At 45.0% G+C, this 16,636-nt stretch overlaps 1 protein-coding gene across 7 annotated transcripts in view; it reads left to right on the forward strand.

Moving 5' to 3' along the window:
* The window catches only part of LOC120062656 (transcription factor COE2-like), a 32,433-nt gene extending 20,108 nt beyond the window's left edge, over positions 1–12,325 (forward strand). For 2 of the 7 annotated variants that reach the window (XM_039012697.1, XM_039012698.1), the window contains exons 7-16: positions 7,821–7,902; positions 9,534–9,675; positions 10,123–10,253; positions 10,502–10,628; positions 10,787–10,875; positions 11,002–11,067; positions 11,177–11,351; positions 11,546–11,731; positions 11,914–12,078; positions 12,294–12,325. In XM_039012697.1, coding sequence (XP_038868625.1) covers positions 7,821–7,902; positions 9,534–9,675; positions 10,123–10,253; positions 10,502–10,628; positions 10,787–10,875; positions 11,002–11,067; positions 11,177–11,351; positions 11,546–11,731; positions 11,914–12,078; positions 12,294–12,325 — 1,195 coding nt within the window. The remainder of the gene's footprint in view (positions 1–7,820; positions 7,903–9,533; positions 9,676–10,122; positions 10,254–10,501; positions 10,629–10,786; positions 10,876–11,001; positions 11,068–11,176; positions 11,352–11,545; positions 11,732–11,913; positions 12,079–12,293) is intronic. The other 5 variants (XM_039012699.1, XM_039012700.1, XM_039012701.1 and 2 more) reach the window with 4 other exon arrangements.
* The last annotated feature ends 4,311 nt before the right edge of the window (positions 12,326–16,636 follow it).

Raw genomic sequence — 16,636 nt, forward strand, 5'->3', positions numbered from 1 at the left:
ATGTGCCATTTTCCAGTCCAACCCTCTGCCTGCCTGCCTGCCTGCCTGCCTGCCTGCCTGCCTGCCTGCCTGCCTGCCTGCCTGCCTGCCTGCCTGTCTGTCTGTCTGTCTGTCTGTCTGTCTGTCTGTCTGTCTGTCTGTCTGTCTGTCTGTCTGTCTGTCTCTCTCTGTCTGCCTGCTCTCTTCATTTTGATAATTTTTTCCCCCTTTCTCTCTGTTATTTTCGTCCTGGTTCCTAGATTCTCTCAACCCTGTCAGAATTATCTTCTCCTGTCTGTCTCTCTCTCTCTTTTTAGTTTTACTTCATTCCTTCCTTCCTTCGTTCTTCTATAGTGTCACGCTACACAGCATTCTATCTTTTACACATCCACCTCCTGTCCCCCCCACTCCTTTATACAAGCAGGTCCCTCTTGTCTTGCCTTCACAGGTTTCTTTAGCTAGTTGCCTCTCTCTATTCCTCCCTCCTATCCCTCTCTCCCAACCTCTCTCTTTCCCACCCTCTCATTCCTCCCCCCTCTTCTTCCCTCTCTCGCTGGAAACAGATGTTGTTTGTCAGATCTTATCATTACTGGCTAATTAAGAAGACATCTCTTCTCATTCTGTTGTTGCTTCTCTCCTCTCTCCTCTCTAGCGTCCATCCCTCTGTCTTTGTTCCTCTCTGAGGAAGGTTTGGGAGGTGCTGTGGTATGTGGGTATATTTAATACTACAAAGGTGATTATTGGCTGATAATAGCCTATACGTTTTGTCAGTGTTAGTAAGGAAGACTCAGTATCCTGGAATAATTGGTACGTGTATTAGAGGGAGCACATGACACATTTCTGTGGTAAATTTTTGCATTTTGACATTTATTTGACACAATATAGTATGTGCCCATATTGCTGTTCTGTAGAAGCTTTATGTTATGTTTGGTGTTTATTCATGCTGCTGCATTTAGAGTTGCCAGTTTTGTGTCACCGGTGTAGTGTGGGGATTGGAAAGGTCTGTATTGGTATGTATGAGACCTGTCCATGCACAATGGGCTGCTCAATCCAGTGTGACAGTTTGGGTATTTTAAATCTTCATCCCATAGGACTCTCAAAGCATGCTGGGAAAGGTCAGGCCATTGATGGAGGTATATTCCCTATCCTCTCCTGCTGGATCTCTGTGTATTTGTCTGTCAGTCTGTCCATTCATAGATCCATATACCTATTACTCTCTCTAGCCTTCGTTATTATGCCAAACGTTGGTTAATGGAACATAACTTTCAACTATTTAAACGATTAGAATAATAGCATCATGCCAGCAGTGAAGTTGTAAAGTAATTTTAAGATCAACGAGTTGCATTGTTCAAAAAGTACACATTCACACTTATCAGGAGGGTCCATGAGCCCCCCATACCTGTCCCTCTATAAACCCCCCCCCCCCCCAGGGTTTAATCCCTGGATCAAAAAAGGCGTCAATGAGAGATTTACAGGGTCCAGATTATAGATTATGACAGGTTGGGATTAGGAAAGGTGGGGGTTGCTGGAAATTCGAGAGGACAGAGGTGCATAGCTGTGCACCCAATACAACTTAACAAAAATAAGAGAAACCCCTGCTAAAACAAGTTGTTAAGGGTTAGTTAAAAACATATTTTTGTTGTTGTTGATTACTTTAAAAAATGATGCAGTTGGACAGGGAGGGTGAGTGATAGGAGGTGAGAGTTGTATAAAGTATGTTAAGTAAAGTTGAGTGCACGACTAAGTATTATTTCTGTTGTAAAATATGAGGGGGCGGGTTAGTAGGCTTGTGTGAAAGGTCCCGTGGTGGTATGCGACAGAGGGGGTATCAGTTCGTGGAGGGTTCTCTGTGCCCCATTAGCAGTGTCAAAGGTCGGGTGCCCCGGGTGTTAACCCTGGTGACCAGTCTAGCTTCCAGTCTGCCAGGGGACCCTGGGATCCAGGGGTATTTATTACCTCCTCCCTAGCCCCCTCTTCCCCAGTCACTCTCCTCACCAACTCTCCCCATGGAGAAAAAAAACTCCCCCATCCCTCACCACAACCAATTCCATTTATTCATTGGATGCATATCCACACATTGATGCATGACGACCCATCTGTAGATTTCTGCATCAGTGTAAAATATGATTAGGTCAACTCTGGCCTATGCACAACTCAGCCAATAGCTAGGAGCCATGAACCTTGCTTGACCCAATACTTGCATATTTTGTGCATACATTTTAAGTTGTGTTTAAGTTGTGTTCATTGTAGTTTGTTTGTGTGTATGTAATGTTTGTGTGCTTGCATGTGACATGTGAACATGTGAGCGTGTGTATGTGTGCGTGTGTGTATGAGTTACTGTTCTCTGTGTTTGAGTGTGGCAGAAGAAGGTCCTCAGCATGTCAGTATGTTTTAATGCCTCACATCTGTTTTCCTAATTTTCCTCCCCTACCCCCCCCTCTCCCGCTCCTTCTCTTTTTGCCTCTCCCTCTCTTCTTCTCTCTCACTTTCAATCTTGTCTTTCCCCACCACCTATCCACACCTTCCCTCTCTACTTCCTTCAGTCTCTCAGCCTGTCGTCTAAATACTGATAGAAGGATTATCATGCTCCTGACCTGTCACTCCATCCCTGTTATCTCTCTTCCTTCCTTTCTACCTTCCTTCTTTCCGCTGTGTCTATTGGTGTTCCTAGATAGAGAACAGAGACTCGCCCACCCTGTCAGAATAAATTATCTCAATTTTAGTCCTCTCTCTCTAGCGCTCATGGTTCAAATCTGTCCCAAGTCTTTTATTGAAATGTGATTATGTCATCATTAATGCAGATGTCCGAAACTAGAGGACCAGTCTCACATGAGAAGGACTGATGTCTCACAGGAAGACAAGGCTGCAGGAACTGGTCTAGTTATGTGGGAGCTTCATATGACCTCTATATAGCCTGTATTATAGCTGATAAATCTATGTATTGTAGCATAAAGATCTGTTGACACTGATACAGCTTTGTGTCTAATCAGCATAGATAGAGAGTGATGTGTTGTGTCTCTGTGACATGGCAGTTCATGTCAGTAGTAATGAAGGTTGATAAATGCCAATAAAAATTATTGTTAGGGGTCCTGTGCAGCTTTTGTTCCAGCAGTGTGTAACGGCTCAGTGTGTAACGGCTCTTTTGTTCTAGCAGTGTGTAACGGCTCAGTGTGTAACGGCTCAGTGTGTAACGGCTCTTTTGTTCTAGCAGTGTGTAACGGCTCAGTGTGTAATGGCTCAGAGTGTAACGGCTCTTTTGTTCTAGCAGTGTGTAACGGCTCAGTGTGTAACGGTTCAGTGTGTAACAGCTTAGTGTGTAACGGCTCTTTTGTTCTAGCAGTGTGTAACGGCTCAGTGTGTAACGGCTCAGTGTGTAACGGCTCAGTGTGTAACGGCTCTTTTGTTCTAGCAGTGTGTAACGGCTCAGTGTGTAACGGCTCAGTGTGTAACGGCTCAGTGTGTAACGGCTCAGTGTGTAACGGCTCTTTTGTTCTAGCAGTGTGTAACAGCTCAGTGTGTAACGGCTCTTTTGTTCTAGCAGTGTGTAACGGCTTAGTGTGTAACGGCTCTTTTGTTCTAGCAGTGTGTAACGGCTCAGTGTGTAACGGCTCAGTGTGTAACGGCTCAGTGTGTAACGGCTCTTTTGTTCTAGCAGTGTGTAACGGCTCAGTGTGTAACGGCTCTTTTGTTCTAGCAGTGTGTAACGGCTCAGTGTGTAACGGCTCAGTGTGTAACGGCTCAGTGTGTAACGGCTCTTTTGTTCTAGCAGTGTGTAACGGCTCAGTGTGTAACGGCTCAGTGTGTAACGGCTCTTTTGTTCTAGCAGCGTGTAACGGCTCAGTGTGTAACGGCTCAGTGTGTAACGGCTCTTTTGTTCTAGCAGTGTGTAACGGCTCAGTGTGTAACGGCTCAGTGTGTAACGGCTCAGTGTGTAACGGCTCTTTTGTTCTAGCAGTGTGTAACGGCTCAGTGTGTAACGGCTCAGTGTGTAACGGCTCAGTGTGTAACGGCTCTTTTGTTCTAGCAGTGTGTAACGGCTCAGTGTGTAACGGCTCAGTGTGTAACGGCTCAGTGTGTAACAGCTCTTTTGTTCTAGCAGTGTGTAACGGCTCAGTGTGTAACAGCTCAGCTACATGTAACAGATGCCTTAGATAGGACTGACTGAGGCTGAACGTGGTCTGAAGGCAAGCCAATGCATAGGTGAACATGTAGGAATAAAACAATTACAGAGTTAAGTTTGTAACGTTGCTGTTACTGCAGTGTCATGACTTACGCTTTCATTTTTTTGAACTCGTTTTAGTTAAGAAAGTTGTCACCCTGCGGATTGCTCACCACACGCTGTGAGGCCTGTGTTTAGTCTTGGGAACTGAAGCAGATGCAGACAAAGGGGATCTGGAGGCCTTCGACAGAGATACAGACTGGAAGACTGAGGGGAAAACAGACTCCCCATGGAGCCAGTGTGGAAATTGATCCCAAGGCTTAAGACTTGGGCCTACCTTTTGTTTGTGTTTCCTAATCAGGGTCTCTGAGGAGGGTAGTGGGGAACACCAGTTGGAGGGGTTATAGCTTGATTTACATTAATGACAACTGGACAGCTCATTAAATATTAAACTGGCATCTCAACTAGTCACAAAAAGTTACCCCTTCCCCCAAAAAAATTATTTCCAAATTAAATAGTGATTGAATGGGAAATATGATGGAATGGAAAATAAGTTCCAGTGACTGTGTATGGTTATGTACGGTTATGGAATAACCACTTTGAGTATGAGAGAGCTGCAAATACAGCAGAGCTGTATTTACATACCTATGAGTCTAATCTACAGTGTAGCTAATAGAGTTCTCCTATGAAAGTCCTGGACCTTCCTCCGCTCACACAGTTTCCTTCTGACATCCAGATCAATGTTTTCCAAGTCCTCATCTTCTCTAGCCTGTGGGTGGGGAGGTGTGTGGGCGTGTTACAATACCAAAACAAAAACAAACAATGGCGATATTAAACTTTGCGACCACAATAGAGGGGGAAAAAAGAGTGTCCTCGACTTCTTATTAATTATGCAAGATTAGTCTAATTATAATTCAGCAAATGAATGTGTGGCAGAAGGTGCGAGGCGACGGGGCTGGAAGATTTGCATGTTAAGTGGGTAGGGGAAAGTGGCTAATGCATGCTAATATATGCACCAACGTCTCGCTTTAATTTCAGCATTTGCAGCTGTGTGTGTCCGAACTGAGGGGGGTGAAAAGTTGACTGAATGGGGTTTGGGGGGGGGGGGGGGGCAGAGGTGGTGGTGGAGGGTGTTGTATGGAAGTGTGTATGATGTTACACAAGTAAACACAGTGAGGGAATGATGGGTGAAAGTCAGAAGAAAGGAGAAACCAATGCACACTGACCAATGGGAATGTCGGCATAGAACATGTCCTATCTCACAGAGGGTTGTCGTTACATGTACAATGTGTCCTTAATGGGATGTCACACATCCCTGCTGTGAAGTCACCAATGTGACTGGTTGGAGTGAGCGGTCAGTGCTGGCTGGGTGCACTTGAAGTGGCCAGAGATCCAAAGAGCAGGTGGCCGGGCAGGGAGAGGAGGGTGTCTGGGACAGAGCAGGGCCATGGCCACGGTCATTTAGCCCAACAAAGGAGCCTGCGGTAATGTTGTCATAAATTACTTTACAGCGTCTCTGTATGGGAGTTCCCACATGAACTTGAAGCAAATTAATACAATGTTCCCTGTCATATATCAGGGTAGAAGTCACATACTGAAGGATCTCACTGTTTAAAAGAAGTGGACCAAAACAGCAGAACATTATCCAATATATCCCTCATCAGCCGATGTGAAGCCAACTGGATTCAAACACTGAGCATAACACACTGTAACATATCATATAAATCATGACAGCATGATAGATACTGTACAGAGAGAGGATAGAGAGAGGTAAGGGAGGGAAATACAGAGAGGGGGGAGTGAGGGAGTGAAAGATGGAGAGAGAGATGGGGATTGGGATAGAAAGAGGAGGAAGTAGTTAGAGGGAGGGAGAGGCTATGTGGCCTTTTGTACACATCCACCCGGAGCCCAACTGTAGAGGAGCGGAGAGGTTGGAGGTCCGAGCTCTCACTAATAAATCGTAATCATCCTCCGCCAACAACAATATTGATTGTCCTCCACTGAAATAGCTCAAATCAAGAAATATTGGACACTGTTTTGGAAGCAAGCGTTCGTTCTGAACAAGGGCCTGTTCACGAGGGAGGAGGGGAGGAAGTGATGGAAGAAGAGAGAGAAAGCGGCTGAGAGAGGGAAGGAGAGATTACTATTGAATTGGAGGGTCCTGGGCTGCGGAGGCAATACAAAGTCCCTCGCCAAACAAACTCTATCCATTAACATTACTTATATTTGCAGTGTACACAATGTGGGGGGGATTGGATAACTGGCTGCCCAGCTCCTGCTTCTCAAGCTCCCCATATTTTTCCTCATCACTGTTGTTATTTGTTTAATTTCAGCGTTGGGTGTGTCAGTGAAATTGAGGCCAGATTTGTGGCTAAAATGACAAAGCATCTGATCCATGGACACACATATATCAGTTGTCCTGATCTCACCATGTCCCATTTCACTCTCATTCTCTTTTTCTCTTCAGACCATTTCTTTACTCCCTCAACTCCCTCCACTATCTCTCCATCTCCCCTGCCTCCTCTCCATCTCCCCTGCCTCCTCTCCATCTCCCCTGCCTCCTCTCCATCTCCGCTGCCTCCTCTCCATCTCCGCTGCCTCCTCTCCATCTCCGCTGCCTCCTCTACATCTCCCCTGCCTCCTCTCCATCTCCCCTGCCTCCTCTCCATCTCCACTGCCTCCTCTCCATCTCCCCTGCTTCCTCTCCATCTCCCCTGCCTCCTCTCCATCTCCGCTGCCTCCTCTCCATCTCCCCTGCCTATACTCTTTCTATCTCTTCCTCCCCCACCTCTCTCTCTCTCTCTCTCTCTCTCTCTCTCTCTCTCTCTCTCTCTCTCTCTCTCTCTCTCTCTCTCTCTCTCTCTCTCTCTCGGAATGTGTTCCTTGTGGTTGCCTTCTCTTTCCCATCTCTGTCTTTACCTATCAGCGTGGGGACTTTGGGATTGCGGCAGAGCTGCGTTGCCATGGCAGCGGGCTGTGTTGCCGAACTGTGTACACCTGGGATTTGGAGTCTCTCCCTCCCCTCCCCTTCTCTCTCCAGCTTCATTTCAGTCTCTCCAGCTCTCGCTCCCTCTCTCTGCTCTTCTCTGCTGTAGTGGTGGCTATCAGCACCCCTCTCTCTATTTCTACACTCTGATACTCTCTCTCTCTCCCTCTCTCACTCTCTCACTCACTCTCTCACTCAGATACACACACACACAAACACAGTTAATGAGACACATACATATGAAAACACACACACAAACCTCATTCAAACATGCACGTGTGCACATGTACATACAAATACTCTGTCTCTGTCTTTCTAGTTTCACTTTCTCTCTTCCAGCACAGTTCTAATGTGGGGGTTCAAATACAGCATTGCGGGGTACCATGTTCCCCAGAGTCCCCTGGCATACATCACTGTCTCCTGTTCACTTTGAAACACAGCAGTAGTTTTCACTGGACTCCATTTCAAATTCTCATCATTTTATTTCAAGTGTAATAACATTGACTCTAATGCTAAACTAAACAGCAGTGATTAATGCTCAGATGTTCATAATGCATCTATGACCGGAACAGTAATCAGCATCTTCTTGACTGACAGGCCAACAAATAATGAATGCATTGTTCATGTTATGTTTTCTTGTCTATTGAGTTAACGATTTTTATGTACTTGTCCTGTTTTTTTCTCTTACCCCTGCAGGTTCTTCTTGAAGTTTTTCTTGAAGTGTAACCAGAATTGTCTGAAGACAGCAGGAAACCCAAGGGACATGAGGAGATTTCAGGTATGGAGAGTAGGAGAGAGAGAGAGGTTTGTGTACGTGTGAGAGAGGGAAAGAGAGAGAGAGCGTGTGTGCAGCATATATGATGTTGAAAATAGCAATTTTATGGTTATCTAAAATAGAATAAAAACTATCCCACCTTTCCTTCCGCTCTACTTTCACAAAGAGGGATTTTTTTGGTTCAGGGTCTGCCCAGGTATAGTTGGGACCACATTTCTCCATTCCGTAGCCCGAAGCACTGCTTAGACATTTCCCAATGGAAGGAATGGAGGGGAAAGTTAAAGGTGAAAGTAAAAAATCTACAGTGAAACAAAGAGGGAGAGAAGGGAAAAGGGTGTACTGGGGTGGGAGAGACAAGGGGGGAGGCGGGCAGGAAATAGGCTGAGGTGTTTCAGGAAGTTGTCAAGAATTGAGTGATTGGCTCCAGATGGGGGAGGTCATGCTCCGTGACCCAGGAAGTGGTCACAGGGGACACTCCCGCATCACTTCCTCTGCTGTCTTTCAGCACCGGAGCCCCTGTCTGTCTGTCTTTCTCTCTCTCTCTCTCTCTCTCTCTCTCTCTCTCTCTCTCTCTCTCTCTCTCTCTCTCTCTCTCTCTCTCTCTCTCTCGCTCCTCTTCTCTTCTCTTTTCTTCTCTCTTCTCTTCTCTCTCTCCCGGATCTCTCTGCTTCTCCCTTTTTCTCTCTCTCCCTGTCTTCCACCATGTTTGTTTTAACTCCTGCGCTTTGACGCATGCTGAGAAGTTATGAGCGGGCGGCCGCTCCGAGGCCCTCACCTCCAGGTTAAAAGGTGATTAGAGCTGGACAGGAGCCTGTTTATGGTGCTTGATCAATAATTTACTGTTATTTTCCTATAGATTCCTCACCACTCAACCATCTACAAGCACATCTGCTTTCTCTCTCTCTTTCCTTCTCAGCTTCTGTGCTCCAGAGTATCTTCATGTGCAGCTCTGGGATTCTGAAACAATTCTGTCTTATCTTTGCCCTTACTCATCACTTTCTTATTGTAAAGCTTATTTCAAAATGTCTAAAGCTTAGTCTTTCAGCACTTCATAGACATAGACCCTACACCACCATCAACACCCCCTCCTGCATGTACACCTATAGATATACAGTATGGACACTCTTAAACACACAGACCCAAGGCAAGCACACAAGAACACACATTTTGTATGCATGTCCTCCATGGGGAACTGATGTTTCTCGTGGAGAGGGTAGGGACACACACATGCTGTTGGCCAGGAATCAAATTGGGGCCACCATATATCACACTCTACTTTAACGGCCAGTAAAAATAGGAGATTCAGTCCATATGTCTGGTGTCAGTGAGGGATTAGGCCTGAACCTCTGTGGGCTGTTGGTCCAGACCACAACTCCAACCACAGTCTCAGGAGGGGAGAGGAGGGGAGAGAAAGGGAGAGGCCACAGAGAGGGGGGCGGTGATGTAAAAATATGATATAGTGTAGTAGGGTTGTCACACCTATCAGCTGGATGTTGAAATGGATTGTGGCCAAGGGATTTTGCAGGAAACCAAATCTCACAAAAAGTGAACTGATATCACTTTAGTTACCCAGATAAACCCAGATAAACTCATGGTATGTCTTTTCCTCTTCCCCGTCCTCCCCTGTCTTTCAGGTGGTCCTGTCCAGCACTGTGAGTGTAGACGGCCATGTCTTAGCCGTGTCTGATAACATGTTTGTCCACAATAACTCCAAACATGGCCGGAGAGCTCGCAGGCTAGAGCCTGGAGAGTCAGTGGAGAACGGTATGGAGTATGGTAAGAAGAGACAAAACACGACCTGCACTGGGGCAGAGATACATCAGGAACACATTCATACTGTAGACATTCATACTGTAGACATTCATAATGTAGACATTCATACTGTAGACATTCATACTGTAGACATTCATACTGTAGACATTCATAATGTAGACATTCATAATGTAGACATTCATACTGTAGACAGTCATACTGTAGACATGCATACTGTAGACATTCATACTGTAGACATTCATACTGTGCTTCTTCATCTGTAGAAGCACTTTGCGACAACTGTTGATGGTAAAAGGGCTTTTTAAAATACATTTGATTGATTGATTAACTACTGCTGTACTAATGGCTAACCTCAAGGTCTAAGGCTGACACCCTGAAACAGAAACTGAATACATTGCCAAGAGATGCAATAAGTTATATTAAAATGACATTATTGCCCTTCCTCTCCAGCCACCCCATGTATCAAAGCCATCAGCCCCAGTGAGGGCTGGACCACGGGCGGGGCCATGGTCATCGTAATCGGGGAGAACTTCTTTGATGGACTGCAGGTGGTGTTCGGCAGCATGCTGGTGTGGAGCGAGGTAGCTATGTGGCTTTACTGTAACTGTCTCTTTAAAACAACTCATTAACGAGACGGTTACTGATTGAAAACATAAGGGACAAGGTAACAAAAGCATATGGCTTGTCTCATTTGCACAGTCATTTAGTGGCTGCCTTCTACATGTTGGCATTATGAGAGCAAACCGTATTATTCCATCAGATACTGTAGACTGTCAAACAGTCGTTGCTCATTCCTTCTCTGTCTTGTCCCTGTTTCTCTCTCTCTTAGTTGATCACGCCCCACGCCATCCGTGTCCAGACGCCCCCACGCCACATCCCAGGGGTCGTGGAGGTCACGCTGTCCTACAAATCTAAACAGTTCTGCAAGGGGGCACCTGGACGCTTCATCTATACAGGTAAACACACACCTCCTATTAACCCCACCCCCCAGCCATATCTACCCTATCCAGCACCCTATCCAGCAACCATTCACCAACAACATATCAAACAGCACCATTACATGGGATGAGTCAGGACCTAGTGCTGATGTATCTGTGGATGTGTTTGTGTATAGCGCTGAATGAGCCCACCATAGACTACGGTTTCCAGAGGCTTCAAAAGGTCATTCCCAGACACCCTGGTGACCCTGACAAACTAGCTAAGGTGAGTGAAAACATACCACACATAGTGAGATGATGTACATGCCATATGTCACCATACCTCACCTTTGTACATAAAGTACACTATGTAACACCAGAGGCTAATTCATGTCTCTCTGTCTGTGTGTAGGAGATGCTACTGAAGAGAGCAGCTGATCTGGTAGAAGCCTTGTATGGAAACCCACACAGTAATCAGGTAACCAGCACTGTTTAGTCGCTCCGTTCCTCTAGTAATTCCACTCATCAATAACTACTGTAAATCTGTGAGGTCTGGGTTAGTAACAGTTTGTATTGTCTCTCTTTAGGACATGTTGCTGAAGCGTGCAGCGGACATCGCTGAGGCCCTGTACAGTGTTCCCCGTCCCCACAGCCAGCTGCAGGCCCTGCCCAGCTCCCCAGCCCACGGCAGTGTCATGGGCCTGGGCTCATACCCCTCCCAGCTGGGGGTCAGCATTGGCGAGCCAGGACAAACCAGCCAAGGTGAGCAGGATAAGACTTACAATTGGATTCCCCGTATTTATAGAAGTCTGGCCCTTTGATTTTCTTCTAGTTGGTGATATGATATCCCCAGTGGGAAAATCACTTGTGTCTTCCTGTCTTTTACTATCCTCTGTCCTTCTTGTTCTAACACTTTGTATTTCTCTCTCTCTTTGTTTCCCTCTCTCTCGCTCCAGGTTATATTCGTAACTCCAGCAGTTTGTCCCCCCGGGGGTACCCCTCTGCCTCCACCCCTCAGCAGTCGGGGTATGGGGGTGGTGGAGGCATGAGTGGGGGGTACGGGGCAGTGCCCATGACTAGTCTGGGGGTGCCAGGGTCCCCTGGTTTCAGCAGTGCCTCCCCCACTGGTTCTCCCTATGGCAGTGAGTGTCTCTCCTTTTACTCAATCAATCTATCCAGTGTTTTCCTCCTGTACCTGTTACAATAAAACATAATTGCCCACCATTGACAAAGGTTGACCAGTGCCTAGAATCCTTCTGTTATAAAGTAACAACTGTTTCGCTCTCGCTCTCGCTCTCGCTCTCGCTCTCGCTCTCATCCACAGTAATGCCATCTAGTCCCACTATCCCGGGTTCCAGCTCCTCCTCCCTCCTGCCGTTCTCCTCCTTCCCGTCCTCAGCCAAACAGAAGAGCGCATTCGCTCCTGTCCTCCGGCCCCAGGGCTCCTCCTCTCCTGCCTGTCCCGCTTCAGGAGGCAACAGCTTCAGAGGTAGAACCAAACTACAATCTTAGAAACATCTCTTTGTGTGTTAAAACCCCCCTCTTTCTGTATAAAAACTCATCTATGCCCACATACACATAGTTTAGGCAGGCATGACAATACAATATGTCTGGCTTTTTGGGGGTTATAATAATGATTGCCATTGTCAAGAATAAGATTTTATCTAAAACATAATAGATTATTACTATTCTCTTTCTCTATAGCGATGACCGGCCTGGTAGTTCCCCCGATGTAGCAGCACTCCACCACCTCCCATCCATCACCTACAAACCAGACCAGACCACTGCTCCCACACTGCTACCCCTCTGCAGGCACTGACAGGGATAAATGGAACACACACTGACTTCTCAACCACCAACAACTATCCTCACTGATGCCCTGCCACTTGTTGAGCTCATGTTTCATCCAACTGAATGAAAGGGAATGGGACAGAAAGAGTCCAAAGACCAGCCAGTCACTCCAGAAGCAGAGAGAAGAGGACCTCTTCATCTGCAGTAGCTGTAAAGACATGAGACTTCCTTGGGCCACACCAGAACACAATGGAGCTCTATGGGTGTCTATGGGTGTCTCCGTATTTTGAATGGACAGCAGAAGTCAACGTCAAGATGCCTTCACGAGCTTCGAAAGCACTCGTACCGCCCAATGCTACAGCCGTATGCAGCATTTGGTTCTTCCAACAAAAACACCTACCCTAAACTGTTCAACCTCTTGGCTAGCAGTGTGCTAGAAGAAAATGTCTGTTGATGATTCATTGTTAGAGCACTGAACTGAATGGACAATGGACAACTCTGATACTATGTGCTGAAAGTCTATGAAGCAGGGTGCTATTTGTCTCTGTCAGGACACTGTCAAAGGCATGTATGTACATTGTCCCTGAGAAGACTCCAAGTTTTTTGTAGCAGAGTTTTTGAAGTGGATTTACATTCCAGAATGATAGACCCTTTATTTTGTGTTCTGATCCCCATAATTTTACAAGGGCAAACTCTTTGTCCTCCTGGGTTGGTAATACAACATTTATTCATATATTGATTTATTTAAGAAGAAAAAGACAAGCAATTTAACTTATTATTATAGTTACTTTAGGGAATAATATAAACGTGTTTTAATTCCTTTTTTTCAATTGTTATAAATATGATTATGTTATCGCTATGTTGCCATTATTCTTGTTTTAATTGAAATCTTTGAGGTTTTGTCAGACATGACTGATGATTAATACATAAGAGAAAATGAAGTAATACGCCATGAAACGTTTATTTGAAATAAATTCTTGGCCAATACTTTTCCCTGGTTTGTCATATAACAAAATAGAACTGTTATGTCCAGTGTAAAAAAAAAGCACATTACCTTGCTGATCTCCATAAAGGAAAATTAGTTAGCCTATATTATTATTAATTTCATTTTAATGCATGTTATTTCCACACTGATTCCCTGATATTATTTCATTACATGTTGCAAATTTGAAATTGTATGTCAAAGTTTAGGATTTTTATTGTTCATTCATTTTATGTTTTTCATCCCATAGTCTCTGGTCACTATGCAGTAAAGTAACAAGCATACATAAACTGAAAACAAAGTAAGGAACATATTGGGGATTTGTAATAAACCCATGCAACAGTTTTCTTACTCACTGTTGTAACACAATACAAACATCATACTCAGGATTAGAAAACAAAGAATTGAAAAGAGGTAGCTAACATCTATTCAAAGTTGTTTGTTGTGTTTTGCTGGTTTTATTTATTTGAAAGTCGTTAGTAAAATGTAAGGTTACTCAAAGTTTTTTTCTCCCAAAACCTATCTTTCTTTTTTAATGGTACAGAATAACATGATGACTGTGTGAAAATGTGATTTGTATATCTTAAACTGTAATTATATTTTGTCCTCCCAAATAAAATAAAAAATCACAGTAAGAACTCACTGTTGGTAATAATTCAGAACTGTGTGTTTGCATTATGCAATTAGACATGGTATAGAAATGTACAGATATCCATAGTACAGCATATGAGTTGAGGTTTTGTTATGTACAGCATTACGGGAATATTTCAAGTCCACACCAGGACTATTTTTTAACTCACCTGTATGTTTGTGTAGTTTGACACAAAGCTGATGAGGCGCAGCATCTTAATTGTGGAGTGAGCGTTGCAGACTGTAGCTACTGCCTGTGAAGATAAACAACATCCCTCATCACTCTCCTCTCCTCCTCTCCAGCAGCAAACCTGCTTATTCCTCTAAGGACCAGGCCTCTGGGGGCCCCACTAAGAACCACATGAGCCTCTCCTCCCTCGCTCTCTCTGGCGTGTGCCCTCGTTCTCTCCCTCTCTCTCGCTACCCTGCCATTCCTTCTTTCAGTCTTTGTTTCAATCCCCTTTCATCCCTTCTTTCTTTCTCTCCTGCTCCCTCTCTCCCTCTGTAATGGCTTCTCTCTGTTAATGTAATTAGCACTGGTAAAAGAGGGCAGTTAATTACCAGCTCTTTTTTGATGGGGTAATTAATGTTATGCCAGGAAACAGCAACTGTTTCATTAACACAGCGCTCAAAGCAGCGAGGGGGTTGGGCAGCGCTGAGTGTATGCATGTCCATATGTGCATCAATGTGTGTGGTTGTGTACTACATGTCTGCGTGTACACTACAGTAGAGTATAACACTGAGTGTAAAAAACATTAAGAACACCTGCTCTTTCCGTTACATAGACTGAAAGTTTCCCGTTAAGATGACGCAAGAGAGAAAGGCTTCCATTTCATGGGCTCTTAACCGATCATGCAATTTTGTTTGTTTTTTCATATTTTTTGTAACTTATTTTGCACATTACGTTGCTGCTTTTGTCTCTTATGAACAAAAAAAGCTCTGGAGAAATTAGAACACTGACTACTCACCTTGAACTGGACGAAGAATTTCTCTTTAATGAGTCGGACAAGAGGGATTTAATCCAGACACCCGAACCGTCCCTCATTCCCGTCATTTGCAGGAGAAAAAGACTGAAGAGGTTTCGTGGAAAGAGATCGGGGTGCCCTGTGAGGATCCGCCGACGAGTGGCTAATCTGCCTTTGCCATCCGTACTACTGGCCAACGTACAATCGCGGGATAATAAATTGGACAAACTTAAAGCACGTATTTCCAACAGGACATTAAAAACGGTAATATCTTATGTTTCACCGAGTCGTGGCTGAACGACGACATGAATAACATACAGCTGGCGGGTTATACACTGTATCGGCAGGATAAAACAGCAGCCTCTGGTAAGACAAGGGGTGGCGGTCTATATACATTTGTGAACAACAGTTGGTGCATGATATCTAAGGAAGTCGCAAACAGGGAAACGCTCATCCAGAGGCGGCGCTCCTTGTGGCCTTGGCCTTTAATGCAGGGAAACTCAAATACGTTTTACCTCATTTCTATCAGCATGTTAAACATGCAACCAGAGGGAAAAAACTCTAGACCACCTTTACTCCACACACAGAGATGCATACAAAGCTCTCACTCGCCCTCCATTTGGAAAATCTGACCATAATTCTATCCTCCTGATTCCTGCTTACAAGCACAATTTAAAGCAGGAAGCACCAGTGACTCGGTCAATAAAAAAGTGGTAAGATGAAGCAGATGCTACGCTACTGGACTGTTTTGCTAGCAGACTGGAATGTTTTCTGGGATTCTTCCAATGGCATTGAGGAGTACATCACATCAGTCACTGGCTTCATCAATAAGTGCATTGAGGACATCGTCCCCAAGGTGACTGTCACACCCTGACCTTAGTTATCTCTGTTTTCTTTATTATTTTGGTTAGGTCAGGGTGTGACGAGGGTGGGTATGCTAGTTTTGTATTGTCTAGTTTTTTTTGTATGTCTAGGGGTTTTGGTAGTCTAGGTATATGTATGTCTATGGTGGCCTGAATTGGTTCCCAATCAGAGGCAGCTGTTTATCGTTGTCTCTGATTGGGGATCATATTTAGGTTGCCATTTTCCCTTTTGGTTTTGTGGGTTCTTGATCTATGTTTAGTTGCCTGTCTGCACTATCCATATTAGCTTCACGGTTCGTTTTGATATTTTGTTTGTTTTGTTCAGTGTTCGTTCTTTTAATAAAGAAGAATGTACGCTTACCACGCTGCGCCTTGGTCTCCTCCTTACGACGGCCGTGACAGTGACTGCACGTACCTACCCCAACCAGAAGCCATGGATTATAGGCAACATCCACACTGAGCTAAAGGGTAGAGCTGCTGCTTTCAAGGAGCGGGACTCTAACCCGGAAGCTTATAAGAAATCCCGCTATGCCCTCCGACGAACCATCAAACAGGCAAAGCTTCAAAATAGGACTAAGATCGAAACGTACTAAACCAGGTCCAACGCTCGTCGGATGTGGCAGGGATTGCAAACTATTACAGTCTACAAAGGGAAGCACAGCTGCCCAGTGACATGAGCCTACCAGACGAGCTAAACTACTTCTATGCTCGCTTCGAGGCAAGTAACACTGAAACATGCATGAGAGCACCAGCTGTTCCGGACGACTGTGTGATCACGGTCTCCGCAGCCGATGGGAGTAAAACCTTTAAACAGGT

The sequence above is a fragment of the Salvelinus namaycush genome, chromosome 18 (assembly GCF_016432855.1).
Source record: "Salvelinus namaycush isolate Seneca chromosome 18, SaNama_1.0, whole genome shotgun sequence".
NCBI lineage: Eukaryota > Metazoa > Chordata > Actinopteri > Salmoniformes > Salmonidae > Salvelinus > Salvelinus namaycush.